Source organism: Carica papaya, chromosome 3 (genome assembly GCF_054855325.1).
Source record: "Carica papaya isolate Zhongbai chromosome 3, ASM5485532v1, whole genome shotgun sequence".
Classification (NCBI taxonomy): domain Eukaryota; kingdom Viridiplantae; phylum Streptophyta; class Magnoliopsida; order Brassicales; family Caricaceae; genus Carica; species Carica papaya.
Window position 1 is genome coordinate 34,274,996 of NC_142311.1, and position 25,421 is coordinate 34,300,416.

The 25,421-nt window shown below is 35.1% G+C and overlaps 6 protein-coding genes across 7 annotated transcripts; 3 read left to right on the forward strand and 3 right to left on the reverse strand.

The window, feature by feature from the left end:
* The first annotated feature begins 2,402 nt into the window (after nt 1–2,402).
* TTL4 (tetratricopetide-repeat thioredoxin-like 4) lies at nt 2,403–6,339 on the forward strand. Its single transcript, XM_088216731.1, has 7 exons — nt 2,403–3,475; nt 4,329–4,524; nt 4,611–4,789; nt 4,873–5,206; nt 5,316–5,520; nt 5,602–5,708; nt 6,026–6,339. The coding sequence occupies exons 1-7, from the start codon at nt 2,547–2,549 to the stop codon at nt 6,176–6,178; spliced, it is 2,103 nt and encodes a 700-aa protein (XP_088072857.1). The 5' UTR covers nt 2,403–2,546; the 3' UTR covers nt 6,179–6,339.
* Nucleotides 6,340–8,290: 1,951 nt separating this feature from the next.
* On the reverse strand, nt 8,291–8,704 carry LOC110806585 (uncharacterized). The gene has a single exon (XM_022031488.1). It carries the CDS (start codon nt 8,702–8,704, stop codon nt 8,291–8,293), a length of 414 nt encoding a protein of 137 aa, XP_021887180.1.
* Nucleotides 8,705–10,329: 1,625 nt separating this feature from the next.
* Nucleotides 10,330–11,570, forward strand: LOC110806590 (uncharacterized). The gene is made up of 3 exons (XM_022031492.2): nt 10,330–10,532; nt 10,641–10,685; nt 11,054–11,570. Exons 1-3 carry the CDS (start codon nt 10,338–10,340, stop codon nt 11,471–11,473), a joined length of 660 nt encoding a protein of 219 aa, XP_021887184.2. The 5' UTR covers nt 10,330–10,337; the 3' UTR covers nt 11,474–11,570.
* A 482-nt stretch (nt 11,571–12,052) lies between these two features.
* Nucleotides 12,053–15,866, reverse strand: LOC110806579 (polyadenylate-binding protein 2-like). 2 transcript variants are annotated; one of them, XR_002538311.2, is made up of 6 exons: nt 15,734–15,866; nt 15,460–15,562; nt 14,990–15,060; nt 12,748–12,939; nt 12,473–12,629; nt 12,053–12,327 (listed from the first exon to the last, which is right to left on the reverse strand). XR_002538311.2 is itself a non-coding variant. In XM_022031482.2 (6 exons), the coding sequence occupies exons 1-6, from the start codon at nt 15,779–15,781 to the stop codon at nt 12,279–12,281; spliced, it is 591 nt and encodes a 196-aa protein (XP_021887174.1). In that variant the 5' UTR covers nt 15,782–15,866; the 3' UTR covers nt 12,053–12,278. The 2 variants fall into 2 exon arrangements, 1 of the variants encoding a protein (XP_021887174.1); XM_022031482.2 differs by having other exon boundaries at nt 12,473–12,600.
* Nucleotides 15,867–17,112: 1,246 nt separating this feature from the next.
* Nucleotides 17,113–25,302, forward strand: LOC110806557 (phospho-2-dehydro-3-deoxyheptonate aldolase 2, chloroplastic-like). The gene is made up of 5 exons (XM_022031456.2): nt 17,113–17,647; nt 18,618–18,895; nt 19,538–19,814; nt 20,007–20,252; nt 24,809–25,302. The coding sequence occupies exons 1-5, from the start codon at nt 17,168–17,170 to the stop codon at nt 25,073–25,075; spliced, it is 1,548 nt and encodes a 515-aa protein (XP_021887148.2). The 5' UTR covers nt 17,113–17,167; the 3' UTR covers nt 25,076–25,302.
* On the reverse strand, nt 21,837–24,906 carry LOC110806559 (uncharacterized). Its single transcript, XM_022031458.2, has 2 exons — nt 24,774–24,906; nt 21,837–24,216 (listed from the first exon to the last, which is right to left on the reverse strand). The coding sequence occupies exons 1-2, from the start codon at nt 24,822–24,824 to the stop codon at nt 23,671–23,673; spliced, it is 597 nt and encodes a 198-aa protein (XP_021887150.1). The 5' UTR covers nt 24,825–24,906; the 3' UTR covers nt 21,837–23,670.
* Nucleotides 25,303–25,421: the final 119 nt, after the last annotated feature.

Genomic DNA, 25,421 nt, shown 5'->3' on the forward strand with positions numbered 1-25,421 from the left:
ATAAGTATTTTAAAAAAAAAACCATTTGGCAAGTGAAAATTACAACTAATTATGAAAATATGTATTTACCCACTATTTTTTTAATTTTATAATTTGCATTTTTATTAATATTTATGAGAACATATATATATATATATATATATGTTTCTTGTGGTGGATGGATCTAAGTCAAACTAATTTGGAATTTTGAAGGATAGGTCATACCCAATCGCCCAAGGAAGAAGAGGCCAAGGCGGGACCATTGCCCCATCACTACAATCCACTTTATATATACTATAAATACATACATATATATATATATATATAATATGCTTGTAATATTCGCTTTTCTTTTTAAAAAATAATTAAATAGCCATCTGTTTCCAAATAATAATCAAATATACGTATATAATATGAAATTATATATTATTTTCTAAAAATTTTATTAATTTCTCTTGATTCTCTTATCTATAAATGTAAAGTCTATATACATAATACATATATATATATATAATATAATAAAGTTTTTTTTTATTCTTATCCAAACTAATATGTTATAAGTGTATTTGGTAAAGACAAAACTAATGGATCTACAAGGTAAAATTGTAATATTATTTCTCATATATTAACGAGGAGCAAACTTTAACTTTGATGAGAATAACTAATCTACATACTTTTATTTATTTATATGGAATAATACACACACATATATACATATATATATATTCAAATGCATTGTTTTAATATATTTAATATTGTCATATATATACATGTAACTTTATGATCATTAATTATGATATTGTATTTAATTGTAAATATTTTAACAATAACTAAATTAAATTATGACAATAAATAATTTTTTGCTTGTTTTTTATGGAACATGTATACATGAATTTATTTAATATTCTCCTTTATTTATATATAAAAAAAAATTGCAACATTTAAATTTTTTATCATCAATATATTGTCTGTGATAATATTAAATTATATTATAGTTAACAATGAAAAATAATTATTACAATTAATAATCTTTTTAATTTATATAAGTCTCAATACATACCCAAATTGAAATTTATGATAATTAATATATACATGTATAGTATATAATGAAAAAATAATACTTATTATAAAATAAAATTAATTTCATATAATTTCTTATTATTTAAATAATATTTATCATAAAATAAAAATAATTTTTTTTATAAATACAGAGTACTAACTACGTTCTCTAATTCACTGAATTACTACCTAACACTGTATTTAATAGAATTAAAAAGATGTTGCTAGATTTTATTATATATAATTTATAATATTTACGAATCAAAAGTCGTTAAAGTTAATGTCTTGATTGTTCAGAAAGCTTTGATAATTAAAGACAACGATTGATCGGAGTTCGACTACATTGTCGTCGACTATAAATAACTGTGTTGAACCAGAGATCGAATGCAATATAATGGCTCGGGAGCTAGCAAGAGCAGCTCGCTTTTACTCGCACTTCATATATGAGTCTCTAATTCTATTTTTTTTTTTGTATTACTTTTGTGATTTAATACAATTAATTATTTAAAAAAAAAAAATTATTTAAACATGTTATTTTAATTTAAATTGACTTTTAATATAAACATTGAACATACATAATATTAATTTTCTTGTTTAGTAAACTCCATATTTTCTTATCGTTTATTTATCAAAATTAAAATAAAAAAATAAATTATGCCTCTAAAAATTAAATTAAATTATTTTTTAAATTATAGATTTTATAGTATTTATTTATTAAAATTAAAATAAGGAAATAAATCATCCCTCTAAAAAATTAATTATATTATTTATTAAATTATAATTTTTCTACAATTTATTTATTAAAATTAAAATAGGAAATAAATCCGTTGCTTTGCTGCCTCAAAAAAGGGGAGGAGGCCAAGGGATTGATAGACTCGAGCGGGTACATAAATGGATGCGGCGCTTACGAAAATGGGCAAAATAAAACAGTTATTTACGAAAATGCCATTGCCGGTAAAAGTAAGCATAGCTGTAATTACCATAAAGTATTAATTTAAAACCCCCAAAAAAAACATAATGAAAAGGAGACGCACACAGGGAGGTAACTGTACAGACAGGAACCAGGACGGAGAGAGAAGAAGAAGAGGAAGAAGAAGAGGAGGAGGAGGAGGAGGAGGAGGAGGAGGAGGAGGAGGAGGAGAGGAAGGAAGAGGTGTCTCGTGAAGTAGCAGGTAAACGAGAGAGTGTGTGAAGATCAATGTTGAAATCAAAAAGAAGATAAAAAAGTTTCTGCAAAAACTTTGTTTCAGTCACATTCATTCTTTGCTTCTTCCTTTTATATCACGAGATCCTCATCTCCTCCGTCATCTTTCTCCATCTCCAACAATCTCTCTTCATGTATTCTTCGCCAATTCTGTCTTCTTCTCGTTTATCGATTTGCTTTGCTTATTCCTTGCTGCAGCTTCTTTAGATTAGCATTTTTGAGCGAAGTAAATAAGTTGGAGAAGATTTCTTACGAGAACAAAATCTAACTTCCTGAGAATTCGTGTCGTGTATCGGAGAAGATAATGTCGCATTCTAGAAAACCCTCGCATGACGCTGCCTTTGATTCTCTAACCAGCCGATTCCGTGACTCAGTGAGTTGTTACGAAGACAGTAATAAGCCTGACTTCAAAGAGCTCGATCTAGGTTCGCCTGTTTCACCATTGACTTCTCGTGGTTTAATCAACAACACCAATCATGTTCCCTCCAACTCCAGCAGTAGCGCAAGCTCTTCTGGCTCAGTCTCCGGCAAAGCAACCAGTACTCCGCAATTGCCTAAACGACTCGAAAACGGAGCAAAAAGCTACTCCGCGGAGTTCTCGGGTTTGTCCGAGATCAGCCCGCCCGCCCACGGATCCGTCCCAACGATCCGGAACGCGAAACCGGGTCACCGAAGATCCGTCTCTGCCGGACCTCCATTGATCTACTCCGGTTCGAGTTTTACTACCACCGGTAACGTCAGTCACGGCAATGGTGCAACCTCGGTTTCGTCGCATCCGAACCCGAACGTGCTCCCTAGCGGCAACATTTGCCCCTCCGGGAAAATTCTCAAAACTGGGATGGCTGCTCGTGTTTCCAACAGAACCGACACCCTTTGTATGGGCACAGGGAATTACGGGCATGGAAATATTGTTCGTGGTAATGGAAAGTTGGGTGGGGCAGGAAATGCAGTGGAAGGAAATATGCAGAAAGTAACAGGTAGCACCATTGATGCAGAGGAAGTGAAAAGGGCAGGCAATGAGATGTATAGGAAGGGGAATTTTATGGAGGCTTTAGCGTTATATGATAAGGCCATCTCGATATCGCCGGAAAATGCTGCCTACCGGAGTAACCGGGCGGCCACGTTGACAGCATTAGGTAGAATAGCTGAGGCTGTACGGGAGTGTGAGGAGGCTGTGAGGCTGGACCCTGGCTATACAAGGGCTAATCAGCGTTTGGTTTCTCTCTACCTTAGGTGTGTTTCTTGACGTTTTTAAACTTTCTTCTGCTTTAACTTGTTTTATTTGATGATGGTTCGTTCATGCTTCCTTGGAATAAGTAATCGTGGTGGTTGAATACTCGTGATTAGTTTATATATGGTTCATTTGATTTGAGTTTTATGATTGGAATTTGTGAGGAGGCTTTTTGGGTTTCAGTCTCTTTTCCTGATTTATTACTTTAACAACATAGTGGGAGCGAGATAAGCTTGGAATTACAATGGTATTCTCATTTTATCTTTTAATTAAGTTTGGATTTCTGACACCTTGCTATCTAGGTAGTAATCAGAAATATATCTTGAATTCGAAGTTGCTTTAATCCTCAATCAAACACGAAAACTATAACCATGATTCGTATATTAAGGATTTTCTAGTAACTATGGTAAAAGAATTTAACCAAAGAGTTGCATTAAATATAGCTTAAGTTCTTATTTCATACATATTTCTATATTTTTTGCTACATGTTTTGATTGTTCCTTATGTTGATTATAATCTGATTGGCTGCTATGCAGTTTTCGCGCTTTCTTTGTTATTTTAGATTTATATGGATGCGTTAATACATTTCCAAGGGTCAACAGTGTCTTCATCTACTATTAGGGTTTGTTTTTCCTATTTTTGGATCAAAACCAGTAGACTCTAGTTTTCCTTCCTTGGTTTTAAGTTTCATGAGTCATCCAGTTTTGCTCGATATTTTTTTGTTTTCCATTTCATTTGTCTGGTTATGGTAGTTTTGTTCATTTAGCTACATGGATTCCTTGTTAGTGTTCTTTCTATTTAAAAATTGTTTCATTACTACGTATTAGAATCCTTTTCAAATGGTTTCTTTATCAGGTTAGGGCAGGCTGAAAATGTGCGGCGCCATCTCTTTTCTCCTGGGCAACAACCTAATTCTGCTGAGTTGCAGAAGCTGCTGGGACTAGAGAAGCATCTTACTCGATGTGCAGATGCTCGAAAAATAGGTGATTGGAAGAATGCAATTAGGGAAGCTGATGCAGCAATAGCAGTTGGTGCAGACTTCTCTCCGCAGGTGTAAATTCTAACCATAATCTGAATATTTATCCTAGTTGACATAAACATGAACGATTATGAGAACTTACCAGGATGGTTTTACAGCTTGTTGCTTGTAAAGGAGAAGCCTTTTTGAAGCTCCATCAAATTGAGGATGCAGATTCTTGTCTGTCTAACATTCCTAAATTGGAGTACGATCCTCCCTCACAGATCAAGTTCTTTGGTATGGTTGCTGAAGCTTATGTGCTCTATGTCCAAGCCCAAATGGAGATGGCATTGGGAAGGTGAGCTCCTTAAAGTGAAGTTAAAATTCAAATTTGTTTATTGCCTTTCGGGTGAGCAAGAATGGATAATAGATTTGTTGCAGATTTGAGAATGCAGTTTCCAAGGCAGAGAAGGCAGGGTTATTCGACCACAGCAATCTAGAGGTTGCAACCCTTTTGAGCAATGTGAAAATGGTGGCAAAGGCTCGTGTCCGTGGTAATGACCTTTTCAGCTCTGGGAGATATTCGGAGGCCTGCATGGCTTATGGGGAGGGTCTTAGATATGATCATTTCAACTCTGTTCTGTATTGCAATAGAGCAGTTTGTTGGTCCAAGCTTGGGCTGTGGGAAAAGTCTGTGGACGATTGCAACCAAGCGCTTAAAATCCAACCAAATTATACGAAGGCCCTCCTTAGACGGGCTGTTTCTAATGAAAAGGTGAATTAGCATTCATGCTATTGGAATTATTACCTACATCTGTATTCATCTTTATCTTTTTTAGGTCTAGAGTTCATCTCTTCCAGTTTTTTCATGTTTGATGTTATAGCTTGGACGGTGGACAGAAGCCGTGAGAGATTATGAGGTCTTGACAAAGGAGCTTCCTGGAGACAAGGAGGTTGCTGAATCTTTCCGACGTGCACAAATCGCGCTGAACATCTCTCGTGAAGAGGAGGTTCTTAATATAGAATCTAATAATGAAGTGGAAGATGTCTCTAGCATGGATAGATTTAAAGCTGCAATATCAATGGCAGGTAAGTTTCATGCTTCCAACAGAAATATATCTATACACCACGTGATTTTTCCACTAAGTCGCAATTTTCTAAATTTTTCAGGTGTATCTGTAGTTTACTTTAAGGTGGCATCAAATGAACAATGTGAAGAGATATCCCCGTTCATTAATATGCTCTGTGTTCGATATCCATCTGTTCATTTTTTTAAGGTGGGCAATTTAATGCTCTTTGCTTTTCCTGTGTTAATAAATTGTTTTTATTGCATTTGATGCTAATTACCATCTATATTCACAAGTTATTTGTTTCTTCCTCAATTTCGTTTCAATAGTAAAGTTGCCATAGGATAAAGCTGTTAGTGATATTTATACATAAGCAGAACAAAATGGGGCTGGGATCTCAAATGCTTTACGCAAAACCATAAAAAAGCTGATGGTCTTCCGTGCATGTTTGTTAACCATATTTCATGAACATACTGCATTATCCACCGGTAAGGACAGCTAATCTCTCGTTGATTAATTACTTGAAGGTTGATTTGGAGGAGAGCTTAGCAGTAGCTAGAGCTGAGAATATAAGAAAAGTTCCAACATTTAAGATCTACAAGAACGGACACAAAGTGAAGGAGATGGTCCACCCAACCTATCAGTTGTTGGAGGAATCTGTCAGGAGCTGCAGTCTATAGAACATATCCTCGTGCATCTTCTCAGTTCAAGCTGTACACAGTAAAGTTGATGGTAATTGCCCACATTATTCATTCTTGCTTCTTGATTCATCGCCAAGTCTACCTGTGACATAATAATTGTTTCATACAGTTATAAGGCAGAGAAACCCTAGAAAAGAAAATAGCTTTTATAGTTCCCAGTTGAGGGATTATATATATTTTTTATTTACATATGCTATCCGGTTTATTCTTGATATTACAACTGCAATAGTTCATTTTTTGTTCTCGGAAACTTCAGTTGCGTATATATGTTGTATGAATCCAATCTTTGATTATTAGAAGCAAAGCTGTAAAATTATGGATATCCAATTTTGTTATCACTTACAGTTGAGCTTAAGAGAGAGTTGGAAATGAGATGGAGATGGTATTGGCTAGAAGTTGGGAAATTTTTGTTGGCAGGCAAAATGGATGTATGCTTTGCACGGTAGTCAAGTAGGAAGGAGATGCATGATGGATATTTTTGCTTTCCTTTTCTTACCCTCACCGTGGCTCTCACTTGTCTAGGTTTCGGGCGTTGAGTTTGTCTATAGTAAATTTTTTCAAGAAAAGCTCAAGTAACACCCAACAGAATCGATTTCCTGCGAGAATCTTTCAGAATTATGAAAATGATCATTAGGATCGTTAAGGAAGTGGGTGGGGGGTTATCGTTATATGTTTTTACATTTTACGTTCAGCTCGCTCTTAAGGATTCCTGTAGACTTGAATACAGAAATGAGAAACAAAAGCCTCTTTTGTAGGAGAATCAAACACAACATCCATTGCTTAAGGTGACTGATTGGTAAAAAAGTGTTGGAAAAAGGAAGTGTAGCTTTTGGGATGGTCTGGTACTAAACTAGACAATCAAGAACAGTAAAGATTCTGTTAACCCACATAATTTAAATTAGTGGGTGCATTAATTAAGTAGGTTTTTACTTTACAATCTGTGAACTTTATGTGGCATGGTTCAAAGATTATTCCATTAGATATCTATTTGAAACAGTTAAAATCGTTGGAGTTTTGAACTGTAGAATGGTTGAAAGATTTTAAGACTTGATATTTTGAGGTGGGGCGACAGTGAGTTTTGAATTGGGGTCAGGAGACCGCAAACTTGTCGGCCGCTACTCTCTTGACTCGGTGTTAAAAAGCATATACGGGGAGAATCAGAATCCAAAGCGTTTGTTTGTAGTTAAATTATTTTACCGGCGGTAATTTCATCCCTTTTGATTTTAATATTTTTTTTATTAGTTTCTAGTTATTAATTTGATATCTTAATATTTTTATTTATTTTAAACATTTAATTTTTTGTATTCTTAATCAAGAATTTTAAATTTATTAAATTATATTTATATATTTTAGAATATAATTTAAAAAATAACTTTGATTAATTAATAAATTGATAACATGATTATGTCTATTTATTATTATTATCATTAATTTATTCATTTACATAATTAGTCAATTTTTTGAGTTATGTTTTTAAAAATATTTCAACTTATGTTAACCATTTTTTAAAAATAAAAAAATTGAGTGTTTAAAATAATTATAAATATTAGGTATTAAATTTCAAGTATTTTTTGATAAGTTATTTTTTTAATAAAATATTATCTCATATTTACAAAAATTAAAGAACACATTTGTACGGTTCAAATTCATACAGAAAAGAGAATCGTTGTGCTGATTTCTTAGCCAATTACGTCTTTTCTGACCCTCATGAGCCGATCTGGCTCAACTCACCAGAAACAATTTCGTTAGTGTCTCTTAGCCTAAAATGTGTATTGTTTAGGCTTATTCTTGTATTCTCTTTTATATATATATATATATATATATATATAATGCATTTGAATATGTTAATCAATTCGACTAATATCTATACACATAATCGTAAATAAAAAATTTTCTGGGTTAAACTTAAAATTTGCTCAATTTAAGATTCAGAAACCAAAGAACAACAAGAATAAAACTTCAAAAGCAAATGAAGTATTGTAATTTCATTTATTCTCTTTCTTACATAAAAACTGAAAATGGCCTTCAATTTCAACACCCACACTCCAAAAAGGCCATGCATGCAAATCCAACGACGAACAAACGATCCAATCACTGCCCAGGAGCAAAAGCCTCGACAGGGAAGGTCTTAGTAATCCCTGCAAGACTCTTGAAATGAATCTTCCCAGTCAGTGAATCATCAATGGTGATTTCACTAACAGGAGGCCAAAGCATAAGCTCCTTAGCCTTCACTCCTTTCAGCTTCTTGATCTTCTTCTTGCTTATAAACCCATGAACGTCTGTATCGTAACTTACCAGTTTGCTTATCATCTTGAACTCATGCTCCACTTTCTTCTCCTGCACAATCCACATATACCCTGTACTTCTCACGTATCCCACTTCCACCACCTTCTCCAGCGGCAGCAAACCTCCCGGCAACTCGAATTTTTCGAGCAGTGAAACCGCCAGTTTCATTCCTTCTTCCTGACCTTTCTTCACGATTCCTCCTTCTTTATGATCTGCCATTGATTATCCCAATTAGCTTCTTCAACTTACGGAATGATTAAAGGGCTTCGAGTGTTGATGTGAGAACGAAGATAGATATAGCTTCTATATATATATATATGTATGTATACACAGATACGTACCTAGTGCAAAATAAATAATTAGAAACTTGGTGGTGGAAAACAAAGTCGTTCTGCGTTGGAATATTCGTCCTGTTATTATATTCTTTCATGTAATTCTCCTCCAAACTCTTGTCTGTAATTCTTTGTCTTTAATCATATAATTGAAGTCCTCGAAACGAGGGTTAATATACTATTATACATATATGATATATAGAAAGCTTGTAATTCGAACGACATTGAGTTATGTCATCAGATTATAGTTAACACACTTAAATTTTTTAACGTTCAAAAAGCCTAAGTCTTATATTTTGAAGTTATGACTACTTAAAAGTAAAGAAATTTAATTGTTAGTAATGTTAAAAATAATGATGTAAATTATGAATATGATAATTAATATGTATTTTTAAATTTTTTATGTAGCTAATGTATTAGATTTAAAATATGTTTTTTTGAGTTTTCGTAAGTAATTCATGTATTAGACTTAAATATATATTTTTAAATTTTTATAGGGATTTATATATTAAATTTAATTATGATTTATGTATTTAAAAATTTTTAAATTGTGTTAGCATAAAATTTCAATCTTGGGGACAAACCGAATCTCTTCATTGCATGTTTCGATGAAATATCTTGGATCTATGTCGAATTGGTAGGTACATGTATATATCGATTAAATGAATTTCGTTCTGTTCTAACGGGGCAAATTAAGGTTAGTTTTTGAAATAATTCATTGCATTGATATTTATCAAATCTAATATCATTAAATTTATTTTAATCTATACCCGTTAAGTAAAATAGAAGTCAGTTAAAATTCTCGTTCTTGAATGAGTTACTAGCCACTACGAGTCTATTATATATACTTATAATATATACCTATAGATAAACCTTATTATCCTAATGACTCATTCAATAATTAAACTAAAGAGACCGTTTTAACTCAGTGATAAAGTAACGACATGGTAAGGCGTGAATAATCGGATTTGTCTATATATATAAACATATATTTAAAGATTTTTTGTGATAACCATAAAAATTAAAAACAAGTTTTTCTATTGTTCTCTTATTCTTCTTTTTCTGAATAAGCTACTAACCACTACGAGTTTACTGTATTTACTTACAATACATACCTATAGATAAACTTTATTACCCTAATGACTCATTCAGTAATTAAACTAAATAAACCCGTTTTAACTCAGTAGTAGAGTAACGACATGGTAAAGCGTAAGTGATCGGATTTGTCTATATATATCTATATACTTAAAAACAATTTTGTGATAACCATAAAAATTAAAAATGAATTTTTCTATTGTTCTCTTATTCTTCTTTTCTAATTTTTAATAAATTATTAATTAGAGTTAGTTTATTTCTTAAATACACTAATTAAGTTTTTAGTTGCTAAACCAAATATGAAATATTTGTTTGACCACAGTTTTGATCAAATGACCAAGGAGTGACGTGGCAAGAAGAGATTGGCTGCTCTGTACGAGCAAGCTTAACCGCCCGTAGCAAATAAAATCACTGATTAAACACCGATGGTTAAACTGAAATCAAATTCAAAGCAGACTCACATTAAGCTAAGTACTCGATTGATGGAGACGAGTGCAGAGAACCGCAAAGAGAATAATATGAAGAAACTGAATAGGAAGAAGAAGATCTCTCTCGATTGCTACCTTGATTTCCTTCTCTCTCGCAATGACCTTAATCTCACCGTCGATTTCATCCATCAGGTTCTTTCATTTCGCCGGAGTTTTTTTCCTCTCTCTTTTCTTTCTCGTCTTATTTTATTGTCTCTGATTCTCGTTCGGAAAATTTCTGAGTGTTTTCATCATCTGCAGATCATTAACATGCACGGTTTCAGGCATATCCGAACAGTTCGCAAGGTACTAACGATATATTCTCGGTACTCTTACTGCTTTCTCCTGTCTATGCGTAAATTTCCTATCTAAATCCCTGTTTGGTTATCGAGAAAATGTAGGAAAGTAAAAATTATTAGTTATTGTCTTTAGATTATGAGTAGGAAACAAAATTCAACATAATGAGTTAGCCAAATGATAGCGTTATGCTAAAATCTTGTTTCGTTGCAGTCCAGATCAGCTTCTAATATTTCACCTAGATGAGAGCCGGATTACTGTTTAGTTTACTTAAACCACAAGGAAACTAAATACACGAAATGCAGTATGTTGTTGTCCAGATTCTCTAAAATATTTCTGCAACCAAACGTCTTTTGTTTTCGATCAATACTCCACAGAAAGAGATAGTCGATGCGCTGAGTAAACTTGATCTGATGGATCCGTCGCGCTCAACACTGAGAGAAAACATCAGCCCTGGCGCATCTCTGACTGTGGAAGACGTGATTGGAGACCTCAACGATCTCAACTGGCAGGAGTGCTGCTCCGTCAAAACGGTCACCTCGTGGAAAGGGAGATTGTTCCCGTCGTTCGGATCCGACGCCGCCGCCCAACCTCCATCTCTTCAATGCACTAATATCTCGGGAAAACCGAAGCAGGGAAGAAAGCGAAATAAAGGAAAGATGATCAATGATTATTTGGGCTGCGATGGTGTAGAGATGGGAAATGTAGGAAAAAGGATGGTGCAGAGAAGTCAGTCGGATGTGGTTGAAGGTGATGAGGGTTCTACCATTTCGGGTATAAGTTCGGGTTGCTGTTGACCCGTTAGCTTAATTTCGGGTTGTTATTCCAAATTTTGGGACGTCCTGGAAAACTCTGTCAAGTGTTATACTGCTATTGGTACTTCCGGCGAAACAACAGTGATGTTGAGGGGTACTTTCGTCTTTTTAAACAGGTTGGATTTAAAATTCTTTTCTGAAGGAATCCAAAAGCTTACGAAATTAAAGAAGTCCAATTAAAAATTCAACTTAACTATTTGATTGAAAATTCTTTTCAAATGAGATTAATCTAAAATTTAAAATATCATTTTTGTTTAAATCATACTGTATTCTCATTATTCGTATACATGATTGAAATTTGGACTTGGGCTAACTCAACCTACAAGAGAATGTATTTCCTGGGGAATTCAATCAAATCATTTTTCGTCCGCATCAGTAAAATATGTACGTGTGTGTGTGTGTATACATAGAGCAGAATGCTTCAGATTACTGCCCTTTCTCGTTACATAACTACTACAGCAATTGAAGATCCGAGTAATTGGGTGAGCTCCATTGTCCATATCGCACTTGCGAAATAGTCTGTCGGTGACCATGAGAATTTGCAGGCATCGAAACAAGGGGTTGAAATGAAAAATCCTTATGTGAAAATATATAGAAGGTAACATCACAAGCACAATCATCATCACTACATTGTTCAAGACCAAAAGGAACTAAATCCTCAAATTCTTGCACTACATCAACCAAACTGGTGGAAAGTTGCTCACTGATCTCACTATAAACATTAGGGAATAAAAAGGGGCAAGATTTTTGTTGGATAACATCTTTCTCCTCATCAAAAATTGAATCTTCAATAATAAGGACTGTAACGCATTGGCATTCTGAATCTCGGAACCTTCCTGAAATTTGCAAAACAAAAGAAACATTGGTAAGAATCCTCCACGGCCGTGAGAATCCGAATAAAGAAGAAAGCCGCACAATAATAGGAATTAGAGAAATTCACCCATCTAACCAAGATGAGAAAAGAAGTCGTGTACAACGTACCCATATCCATAAGGAGAGAACATATATGGAGCTATATATGGGCCTCTGGCTCGAGGCGCCATAAATGGATTAGATCGTCGAGGACGATATTGCTTCATTCCTGGAATATTTGTCCGCTTAGCAGTAACCTATGAATTGTGAGGTTGAAAGAAAAGTACTATTTTTTTAAGAGGGATATGTTGAGAAAAAAGAGAAAAATATTAAACTCGAATGCACTACAAAACCATGATGATTGGCAATTAACATAAAGAAAAAATTGGCAAAACACTGCTTACCTTCAATTGACGGCCATGTAATTCAGATTCATTTAAAAGGAGAGCCTCCTGGACTGCCTCTGGTTCAAGAAATTCCACATAAGCATACCCTTTTGGTTGGCCGTACTTGTCAGTACGAATCGTGACCCTATTTACAGTCCCACAAGACTGGAAATGCTGCTGCACTTCTTCAGGAGTACATGAATAGTCTACCTGCAAGCCTAATGTAAGTATAAAGCCAGAAGATATAAAAATTTAGGCCAGCAAAAAAAAGTAACCAAGCAAAACTTCAATAATTTAAAAGCAGATGTTATATGTTATAATCAAGCTAAATGCTAGTAAAACCAGCCTCTTCAGGTAAAGCCAGCTAGTGGACCATCCATACCTAAGGGTATAAAAATGATCGTGCACACTATTTTAATCTATCTAACTCGGCAACAAGTCGACAAGTTAAAAAGTAGATATAATCGATCTGAAAACATGAAGCAGTCCGGTCATATCAGCTTCAAAAGGACAAGGAGTGTTATCCCATAGCAGAGGACATAGGAGAAACGAAAAGATATTTTATTATGTACTTTTTTTTTCCTTCTTCAAATAGGGGTTTAGGGATCTGGTACATATTGTTCAGAATTTTCAGAATGCCATCCTACCATCACATCAGATGTTCACAATCAACCTCATCTATAGATAAATGAAACCTATTACCTGTCATTCTTGAGGTTAATTTTCCATTTTGGAAAGGCATGTTTCATTTTTGGCATTCATAATCCATAGTTACATGCATGTTTCTTCAGATGCCATAGAGCGACTGTAAGCTCTTATGATTACTAATCATGTGGAATCCCTATTTTACCACAACAAGGAATGCTCGTAAAGATTAAGTCTGCTGCTTAAATTCTAAGCAAATGTCATCTTCTTCATAAGCTATTGATGTCAAAATAAAAAAATAATAATAATAATAAAAACTTCTAATATTCGTGTATACGTATTCGTTACAATTTTGAATTTAAGTTGCTTTATGATATCTCGAGGAATGAAGAATAAGACAGAAAGAATTACAAATGGAAAGAAATTAGAGATCCCGATTTATTCCAAATGATGAAATAAAAGAGATCAGACTCCTCACCATAAGCACCAAACACCTAGATATCCTTTCAGCATTTACCACCAGCAAGAGCAGAACTCTGGCTCTGCATTTAAAACAGCAAATACCAATGGCTAGGCTTTACTCTTCAACGAACATTCTTTCGACTGAATGATTGGGAACCGTTTTATTTCACCATCCATCCAAACCAGAAACACATGCCTATATACCATATGATGTTCCTACAGCTTCAGTTCAAACTCCTCACACGATGATCACTCTTACTCTTCATATAGAAATTTTTTGTTCTTTTTTACTAGTTGTTTCTTCCTATCTTTCTTCCTCATCCAACCATCCATTTTGAAAAGCATTTCTTTCATTTTTGTCAACAGTTAGACCATTTTGTTCTTTTCTTTTTCTGACATAATAAAGCCATTAACCCTGAGACTTTTTTTTTTTTTTTTTTTTTGAGATAAGCCATTAACCCAAGGCATAGAGGGGTTAAGAGTGAAATCTTAGAGAATGTTTTGGCATGGTTGATGTTGTGGGGTAGATGGGCTTTTTATTCTTTATTTTCTGCCTAACCCCTCTGTTCTATTTCTTTCTCCTTAAAGTCATAGTCTGTTCACACAAGTAGAAGAGTAAATTTAGTTTTTTTCCTAGCTCAGACACATTACTAGAACTCTTCCACCAAATCCCAAGAACTACTTAATCAGAAAAGTTGAAGAAGGAAGCCTGACCTGCGATTGTAGTAAAAGATAAATCAAAACCAATAATAAAACTGAGAAACTCCAGCAGATACTCAAGTCAAATGCACATCAGCACAAAACCAAATAAAATAAAATAAAATGGAAGTGCAGTAAAAGAAGATACCCATGTTGCTACACTCAAACCCACGGCACTAAAGACATTTGTGGATTTATCAACTTCGGGAAGAAATACATTAGTTATAGACATAAATATCACATTCTAACTCCATTTCGCATACACCTCAAATCATGGCTCGATAGCCAATGTCCAATAACTTATGGAGAAGCTCTGATAGCAAGCAAAAAGTTAGATTAAGCAACAATGTTCTGACTAAGGACAACAAGTCAATTGACCTGAGAGAATCAAGTCCCAACATTCACATAAAACACATGCACCCAATGATAAAGTAAATAAGGAAAAGACCCTTACATTACCAACAAAAACAGATCGAGAATCAATTTCCTCTCGGTTCACCTGGGATGTAGCAGCAGCAGCGGGATCTAGTAGCATGAGAACAATGAGAAAGCAAGAGTAAAAAGCTTGTAGAGGTAAACATCCATGGTTATACATGGTAGTGGCCATAAATCTTATTGGCAAGTAAAATGAAAGGATCATATGACTACTTATTGAAGAAATGGATCACCATTTGAATCATAGTTAACATGTTATGGCCATTCTACTATTTTCCCTTCGAGAAGGGACATCAACGAATTATAATAATAGAAATAACCTACAGGATATAGAATTCCATTAATTTCCTACTCTCGCTCCTCAGCACCAAGCGCCCCTTTCCCCAACCCCCGCTTCCTCGTCCATCCTTCCTTCTGGTATCCAACGCTAAAAGATACTAGAAGATACAATCACATATCTAGAAACTACACATTACAGGGGGTGATTACCTTGTACGGAACCCATCTCTTTCTCAACTTTAGCCTGCATCTCTCTTAAAGCAGCAGCTTCATCTTCCATCTCCTTCAAACGTCTTTTCATATCATCAAGTTCCTGCAATTCATAAATGCTAACAGTTATAAACCCCAAAATTAGAAAACTAGGGCTTTGCACATCCTCATGATTTATACGAAACAATAAGCTCCAACAAATAAAAAAAAATAAAAAATAAAAAAAGAACGAGAGAATGAAAAATCAATGAAAATAAAGAAAGAGAAGATTTACAGTGTCGTTATTTTCAGGGGCTGCCATATCCACATCGTTTCCTTCCATCTCTCTCAAGAGGAAGAGAGAGAGTGCAGGTCCGTTTTATAAACAAACTATAATAATGTAAAGCTCGATTTTCTTCTCTATTTATTCTCACTCAGTTTCATTTGTTTTGCCACGTCAGCGCAATTCCACTTATAAACAAATGTTTAATTTTACTTATATTATTATTATTTTTTAAAATGTTATCCATACTTTAAAATATATATATATATAATTATTTATCTCTATTAATTTTTAATCACGTCGGTTTATACATATTTATGTAACATATAACGTGTTAAATTATGTGTATATTTGTCCAACTTTAAATATTCTAAAGCAAATATTACTAAATAACAAAATAGTATACTATGATTATTACTAATCATTCATTAATTCCCTTAAATAAATCCCTCTATATCGAAATATTTCATCAAATATAATTAAGGCTATAACCAACTCTATATATTTTTAAGTATACACGATTAAAGTATTTATTTATAATAGCTTATACAATACAAAATAATTGTTACGTAAAAGTCACTAACTTATTAACTTACAAATTTGAATTGAAAATCTATAAATTTTTATAACTCATAATTCTTTTACCCTTAATAATGAAAATCTTCTTTTATTTCATCCTCTTTTCTATTTTTTCTTATGTATATAATTACATATATGAGCAAAAAAAATTTTGACATAACGAATATGAACATACTAGTATATACTATTTAATCAGAAATTGGGTAACTATTATTACACTTACTTTTACGAAAAGAAAAATAGAAATTCAACATTAGTGTTTCGAATTTTTTTTTTTACTTATTCTAAAATAATATAATTTTTGAATATATCATTATTTATAAAAGGTTAAAAAGAATTATAAAATTAAAAATTAATTATAATTTTATTAAATTTAATAATTTTCAGCATATTCTTCACAAATTTTTGATTTTAACATTTTAGATATGAGTCAGAATTTAAAACTAGATTGATTAGTGAATAACAAAGAATCATATAAATATGTATTGAAAAAACACTAAATACACGTGGATTAAGAGAAAAAATGTCGTTGACCGAAGTTATTGATACACGAGTTGAATGATAATGTTTTTGAGGATTGAGTCGATTTAGTTTTGGGTATGAATTTTTTCACGTGGTAGTCACGTGATACTTACATGACAAACTCCATTAATTTTGGCATATTAAGTGAAAGGTCCAAATTTTTTTTTTAAATTAAGGACTTGATTGCAAAAGTGAAAAAAGTTAGGGACCGAATTGAGAAAAAAATGAAAAGCTCAGACCTTTACAGTAATTAAGCCTTTTTTCGTGGGTATCAGATCGCCTTTTCACTCTGTAAATATCAGGGGCCATTTCTATCCGTCATCGTCACTGTTTTTCTTCTCCAAAATGGCTTTCACCAATCTCTCTCCTTTCTCCGCTAAATCCCTTCTCAGCCACCATCACCGCCGCTCCTATCACGGCCCCAAAATCGTCGTTAGACCAATCACCGCCGTCCATTCAATCGACCCTTCCAAGTTCACCCAATCACCGGCCTCGGCCACCACTCCATCAGTGTCCTCAAAATGGAGTCTCGACAGTTGGAAAAATATGAAAGCACTGCAGCTCCCCGAGTATCCAGATCAAAACGAGCTAGAATCTGTCCTTGAAACCTTATCCACCTTTCCTCCCATTGTGTTCGCTGGGGAGGCACGGAAATTGGAGGAGAAGATCGGCCAAGCTGCAATGGGGAATGCTTTTTTACTTCAAGGTGGTGATTGCGCAGAGAGTTTTAAGGAATTTAATGCTAATAATATTCGCGATACCTTCAGGGTCTTACTTCAGATGAGCGTTGTCCTCATGTTTGGCGGCCAAATGCCTGTCATCAAGGTTTTCTTTTTTTGCCTTCTTACGTCGTGATTTCTCTTATTTTGCTTTTGTTCCTCTTTTATTTCCTCAAATTTCTTCGGTGATTTTGTGAGATTTTATGGAAAGTTGAGCTGGAATTTTGGGTATGATTTGATGGAGATATAGAACTTGTTCTTAAGCGTGAAACTGCAATATACAAAAAGTGCAGAAAGGCTAAATTACAGAGTGACTTTACTTTTCCTTTTTCTTATTATGTGTAGATAGTGGAATTGTATTAGAGGTTATCCACAGTTGAGAATTTACACTAAATATGAATTATAATGGTTAAAATAATGGGCAGGAAAGGAAAGAAAAGGAAAAAATGAGCTTAGAAAATGAAGGAATGGTGTTTTTCCTTTCCAATTTGGAGAATGAAAAAAAAATGAAATTTTTAGAAAAAGTGAGAGATAATCACCAGTTACTAGCACTATTATTTTCTTTTCTCTTGTTTTTAACTTTCTAATCTTAATGAATGAAGAGATGGCGAGTATCTCATACTTTTCTTTCCTTTTGCATAACTCCCCTTAATCCAAACATTGTGTTAGATGAAATGAGATCTGTCTGTTTTGGAAAATTTGTTCTTTCAGTTTCTAGAAATTTGTTTACCTAAGTTATTTGTTCCTGTTTTCTTCACATTTTTAACTATAGAGTTTAATTGTATGTTAATGCTTGTCATGAACTCATTTCTCTTTCCAACCATATGAAGTTATTGTTTTCTTCTTAAACTGTTTCTAGGATTTTAGAGAGTCCATTCAAGGGGATTAGAATAGGTTCAAAATATTGGCTTTTCTTGTGCTACTGAAATTATGTTGGCTATCAGCTGGGGAAAACTATTGATAAGTTGATGAGGGAAAGTCAATAATGGCATTGTTTAGCTGTGGCTTCTTTTGTTTTTTCCCCTTTGTGTCCCTGGATAATTTGAGAATAAGAAGTGAGGTAAATGATCATTTAGGTGGGGAGAATGGCGGGTCAGTTTGCGAAGCCAAGGTCAGATCCTTTTGAGGAAAAGGATGGAGTGAAGCTGCCAAGTTATAGAGGTGATAATGTAAATGGTGATGCTTTTGACGAGAAGTCGAGAATTCCAGACCCCCATAGGATGATTAGGGCCTATTGCCAGGCAGTGGCAACTTTGAACCTTCTCAGGGCGTTTGCAACTGGAGGCTATGCAGCCATGCAAAGAGTCAGCCAGTGGAACCTAGATTTCACAGAGCACAGTGAACAGGGTGACAGGTTTGTTTAACTCCCTAACTCTGCCATTCACTGAATCTACTAGTGCTTTGGAAGTTGGAGTTGTACCATACAGCTTTTAGAATATACTTGATGTCTGGCCTCCATAATTTCCTTTAGTTTTATTCCATTATGCTGCCTATTTCAAAATTTCACTTAAACATTTGAGATCTATGTCTTTCAATAGATTCCATTAGCTTTAAGTTGTGTGTATGTATGTGTATATAAGAGCATATTTACTGCCAGTATGGTAAGTGGCTTTGTTCAAGCGAGAAGGAGCCTTTCCACATTTTTTTTTTTCAGATTTCTTGCTGTTGGATTTACATCTCATTCAAAATTGTGATCTTGGGGGTAAGTACTGGAACTGCAAAGGTTTTGAGTGCTATTCTATCATTTGATCAGAAAATTCTTATTGTATGACTAAAAGCTCAAGAAAATGCGAAAGAGAAAAGCCCTAGCATTTTGTTGCTATTTCTCTCTTTCCTGAGAATGTAACACTTACCATATGGCAATACTTGAATTTGAAGGAATCGTGTGAGAAATACTAGTTTCATTGGCTTGAGCTGGCTTAAACTAACTGAATCAGTTCTGTTTAAAGATTAGAGTTATTTGCATTTGAAGGTGCCTTTTGGTGTGAACAAACAGGTACCATGAACTGGCTCACCGAGTCGATGAGGCCATGGGATTCATGGCGGCAGCTGGACTCACAGTTGACCACCCGATCATGACAACAACAGATTTTTGGACATCTCATGAATGTCTGCTCTTGCCTTTTGAGCAAGCACTAACAAGAGAGGATTCAACTTCTGGGCTTTATTACGACTGTTCTGCTCACATGCTTTGGGTTGGGGAACGGACTCGTCAACTTGATGGTGCTCATGTTGAGTTTTTGAGAGGAGTTGCAAACCCTCTCGGTATAAAGGTATCGAGAATGTATCTTTTCTTTCAGTTCTCTCTCTCTCTCTCTTTCTGTTTTTCTCTCTCTCTGTCTTTTGTTTGGTTCATTTCTAGCTTTTTTTTTTTTAATATATTTGCTTTGGCACAGCAGTTGATGATTTTTCTATGGAATTGCTAATAGAGAATTGGCAACTAAACCAGTATTATAATGATACAGGTGAGTGACAAAATGAATCCAAGTGAGCTGGTTAGGCTCATCGAGATTCTCAACCCTCAGAACAAGCCGGGACGGATAACAGTAATTGTAAGAATGGGAGCTGAGAACATGAGAGTGAAGCTTCCTCACTTGATCAGGGCAGTGCGTAGAGCAGGCCAAATTGTCACTTGGGTTAGCGACCCCATGCATGGTAACACCATCAAAGCACCTTGTGGACTCAAAACTCGTTCCTTTGATGCAATCAGGGTAAGGTCGCTACCTGGAACTATTATTTTCTTTCATGAGCTGCTTTTTTTGGAATCTTACATGAGTTTTCTTGAGATTTATTTTTTGGAGAAGGAAAAGTAAATTATGTTAAACGAGAGTACCAAGGGAGTGCCACCGGAATACAAAAATTATTTACAACTTAAGCACCATGTCTATAAGAACCCAAGATCCCTGTCACTACATAGCGGTTGACCCTTAATAAAAAAAATCTTAGGGTCCGGAACCATGAATCTTACAAAATTACTAGGACGGTGGATGAGAACATGGAATAGATGAGGATAGGGCATAGAACTTTTAGTAAGAGGGAGTCTACCACCCTTGTACAATACCTCGTTACCTTCCTACCAAATGAGATCTAAATCTGCTTACTACTGGATCTCATGATAAGATATCTTGGAACTTTACCCCAGAGGGAGACCCATATACTTGATCAGAAGGCTAATACTTCTACACCCAGAATATTGACCAAATTATGTGCTTCATTATTGTCACCCAATTGAACTAACTCTGACTTCCCCCTTGTTGATATTTAGACGGGAGATGGCTTGGAATCACAGTAAGACACATTTAATATGAAGAATAACCTCTGAATTTGGCTTGCAGAATAAAAGAGTCCCATCAGCAAAAAATAAATGAGTCACCTCTACCTCATCAGCTCCCATCCTCCACCTTCAAACCTCTGAAAAAACATTAATTCTCTGGCCTCAAGGAGCAGTCTATTCATAATCTCCATGAAAATGATGAAGAGCAAGGAAAACAGTGGGTGAACTGTCTTGAACCCCTAGAGGCCTTTAAAAAAAGATGAAGGGCAGCCATTCACCATTGCTGCGAAAGAGGAAAAATTGACACAAGTTTTCATCTATGCCCGCCATTGACCCCATTCTCTCCATCATGTAAAAGAAAATGCTCCAGGCAACGTACTATTGGCCTTCTCCATGCCTAGCTTATATAACAGCTTGCCCGTTCCTTTTTTCTCTAAATTCCCACAACCTCATTTGCAATTAGAGCAGCATCAAGGATTTGTCTTCCCTCATAAAAGCGTGTTGGCATTTCCCCACTGCACTTCCGACCATCCTGGCCATCCTCCTAGCAAGAATTTTTGCAATTGGCTTATACACCCCTCCCATTAAATTGATGGATTTGAATTCTTTAATATTTGAGGCCCTTTGGATCTCGGGATGAAGACCAAAAAACTGGAGTTCAGACGCTTCACAAAGGATTCTGATTCATGAAACTCAAGAATAAAGCAATGATGTCACCTTTTAAGACCTCTAATTTGTTTTGGAAAAACCTAAATATTAAAACTGTCCAGGCTTTGTCACCTTTAGAACTCATGGGGCCTTCTTGAGTTCACTCCTTTGAAGAAGCTCACTCCAGAAATGAAGAAGCCTTGAGATTTGAGAGTTTCAATTCTCTCTCCTTCTCTATCTCATATTTTACCATTTCTTTAACGTAAAACGTGGCAATTAATGCAGTTGAAGACGTCAATTACCTAATTTGTGGAAACTGCTTGGCTGGCAATATGACCTTTTACTATAACTATCTTTTTCAGCCTGCATATGACTGGTGCAGAAGCATTGGCTTATAGCTTCATGCTGGAGATGTAGTATGAAGATGTTTGAATAACTTATTATTTTTGTGCTTAATGTTTCCTATGACTTTTATGATAGGTCCCAGTCATAAGTCAAAGTAAATTAATAAAGAAATTCTCTTCGGGTGAGAATAAATCGTAAGATTTTAAATTCAATAATTGCTTGTCTTCCTTGCTGTTTGGGAATGGTTTAAATATATAAAAATACAAGCGCAAATTCCTACTTTTAAGCAACTAAAGATAATGGTGGAAATGGAATAGTGCAACAACTTCTTGTTGACCGATTCCGCCGCAACTATTTTATCCCCACATTCTGTGACCAAAATATGGAGCTTAACATTACTCCCTCGTTTTTTAGGAACCTTGTCCTCAAGGTTCAGATGACTGAAATTTTTCTCGCAACGCTGTAGTAGTTTCCCATGTGGTATCTTCCTTGGGCATCTTCTTCAATAGGAGCTTCTTAGCGCTCGCAAGAAAGTAGCACTCCTTCAGATGCCTGAGAGCATTCTCCACTAAACCATTGATGCTTCAAAGTCCATATAAAACAGATAGTCAAAATATTTTTGCCCATTGTTGTAGTTATTAAATATTCTGATTCAAGCTGGTGTACCAAAAGAATTTTTTCTTGGGTCACTTCTGCATTTGACTCGCTGCGTGATCCACTGTCCTTAACAGAGCCCATGTTGTTTGTGGTCTCACTTTCAGTAGTTGAATTATTAATTTTTCACTCCTTTTCTGCAATTGTGTACATGCTTAAATAGAAAAATCTAGAATAACTACTTGAACTGCTTGGAACTGCTCTGATTGTGGGAGAACTGATCTGGTCGTGGGACTTCGTGGAAGAACTGTTTTGGTTGTGGGAAAATGATTTAACTGTCAACTTGTACCAGGTCTTCGGATCTTATCATTGTCTCCCTCTTTTTTTTAGAACCTTGTCCTCAAGGTTCAGATTATCAATTCATTTTTTGCCGGCAGTATTCTCCCATGCTACTTCTTCATCTAATGGTCTTTTTATTTTTTATTTTATTATTATTATTATTATTATTTATTTTTTTTTTCCTGCTCTCCATAATCACCATTCTCCAATCCATCCTATATTTATATATTTTCTACTGCTCTTCATCATCACCATTCTCCAATCCAATATATATATATATGTATATATATATGTATATATTTTTGCTGCTCTCCAGCATCACCATTCTCCAACCCAATATATATATATATATTTTTTGTATAGTTTTATTGTACAAGATCATCCCATAATGAGAAGTTACATGAGCTTGAAAAAGAAGCTCAAACCTGATCACATAGTATGGAGAAGCTTCACAACCAAATTTCAATCAACTCTCCCACATTCCCTCCGCCATCAAATCCAAAACCCATCTCCTCCTCAAGTTTTGTTCTCGTCATCTCTTTATCCCTTTCAGGACCCGCGTTCTCATCATCAAAGCTTCCATTCATGATGACTGTCGCCGCCGCGGCCACCATCCACACCAACGAAGGTGCTTCAATGGTGAAATAGTAAATTTCTGCATTCAGGTTGCGCCCAAATTCCCCAAAATTTGTTAAAAACTTCCAAAGTTGTTTTTTATTTACTCAATTTTGATAAAGAAGCTATTAACTCATTGAGAATATCTATGCTTAATAGACCATTCTCCTTTTCCCCAACCTCCTTAATCAAATCCCCAAAAGCATAGACTTTCCTCTTCCTCAAACCAGTACTAACACCATGAACAAGAGCTTCCCTAACAGACCTTGTCAATTTGAACTTTGGCTTCTTCATTGCCCACTTGAAAAACATAATCAAAATCTCTCCCAGAATATATGGAGTTCTAAGTACTTCAACAACAAATTCTGCAAATTCCAATCCATATTAGCAAGGCAGAGCGTCAGAGCATCGCCAACGGAGCTTTGTAAAAGAGACAGGAGATTTTTCAGTTTCTCCATGTCAATCTCATACACCTCCGCTATTTTATCATCAATACCAATAGTCTGCATCTGGGCATCATCCAAACTCGCAGAAAATTGTTTAGAAATAACATCCATTTCATCAATTCTATCAATCTGGAGGTTACCATCTTCCCCAGTGCCTCCCCCTCCATGTGTAAGAGATCTCCACACATCTCCCGCAAAAGCAACACTTTTTGCATCAGAGTAGAAAGGCGGTCGGCCCCCATTACTTTTCTCTGTGTTGTCGTCGCAGTTCGGTCGCGTCTGGCCCGGTCGGCCTAGGGCATTGCTGCTGGATCCTTCTCTGTTCAACACCAAAGTGTCAGTGAGCCGTCGGAGGGTGTCCTCGAGCTGGTGGAATCTGTCAACGAAACCCACCTCCATTCTGCTCAAACGATCCTGCAATCTTCCCAAACTGATTTTCAGATTTTCTGTTTTTTTTTTATCTTACTATGGCTCTGATACTAATTGATAGGTCCCAGTCAGAAGCCAAAGTAAATTAATAAAGAAATTCTCTTCGGGCGAGAATAAACCACAAGATTTTAGATTTAATAATTGCTTGCATTCCTTACTGCTTGGGAATGGTTTAAATACATAAAAATACAGCCGTAAGCTCCTACTTTTAAGCAACTAAAGACAATGGAGGAAATGTGATAATGCAGCAACTGCTTGTTGACCGATTCCGCCGCAACAGCCATTTTATCCCCACGTTAATATGCAGTTTAACATTTTAGCTTTAACAAGCTTTAATTTCACTGTGCATTCATTAAAAATGTTGATATATGAATTTTTGTTTTCAAACTTTTAGACTCTTATCTAATAAGCTGCCAGATAATCAACTATATAATTATTTGTGATGAATTATGATATAACTTCTGTAGAAACCACAGTAAATGAAATTACTTGGACTTGCTTTGATTTGTCTCTTAGCTTTTTATAATCTGGTGTAAAGTTACCTGAAATAATGAATCATATTGTTGTATGCTGACAGGCTGAGGTGAGAGCATTCTTTGATGTGCATGAGCAGGAGGGAAGCTACCCAGGAGGAGTACATTTGGAGATGACGGGCCAGAACGTGACGGAGTGCGTAGGAGGGTCCCGGACCATAACTTATAACGATCTGAGCTCACGTTATCATACCCACTGCGACCCAAGGCTCAATGCCTCGCAATCCCTCGAACTTGCCTTCATCATCTCAGAGCGTTTACGAAAGAGAAGGCTTGCTTCCCAGCGCTCTCTGGCATCTCCCAGGTTCTAGTGTATGCCCTTGAGGGATTGTTTGTGTGAAATGAATGCTTGTGTTTAGTCTGATTAAAATGATTATAAAAAAATATATCAAACCCCACACACAAATACATTTCTCCCATCTGTATCTGTCTGCTCTGTGTTGTTATACAAAGCAGGTTCGTTGCTAAAAAATGCAACACCTCAATAATTGTGCTTCTCTTTTAAAAGCATAAATCAATTGCTAGATTTTTAAATTAATATATATATAAATATGTATTTATACTAAAAAGTAAATTATCCAAATAATTAATTATTAAAATATATAAATTATTATTAAGAAAAATATTAAAAAATGAGATGATCCCCATATTGCCATA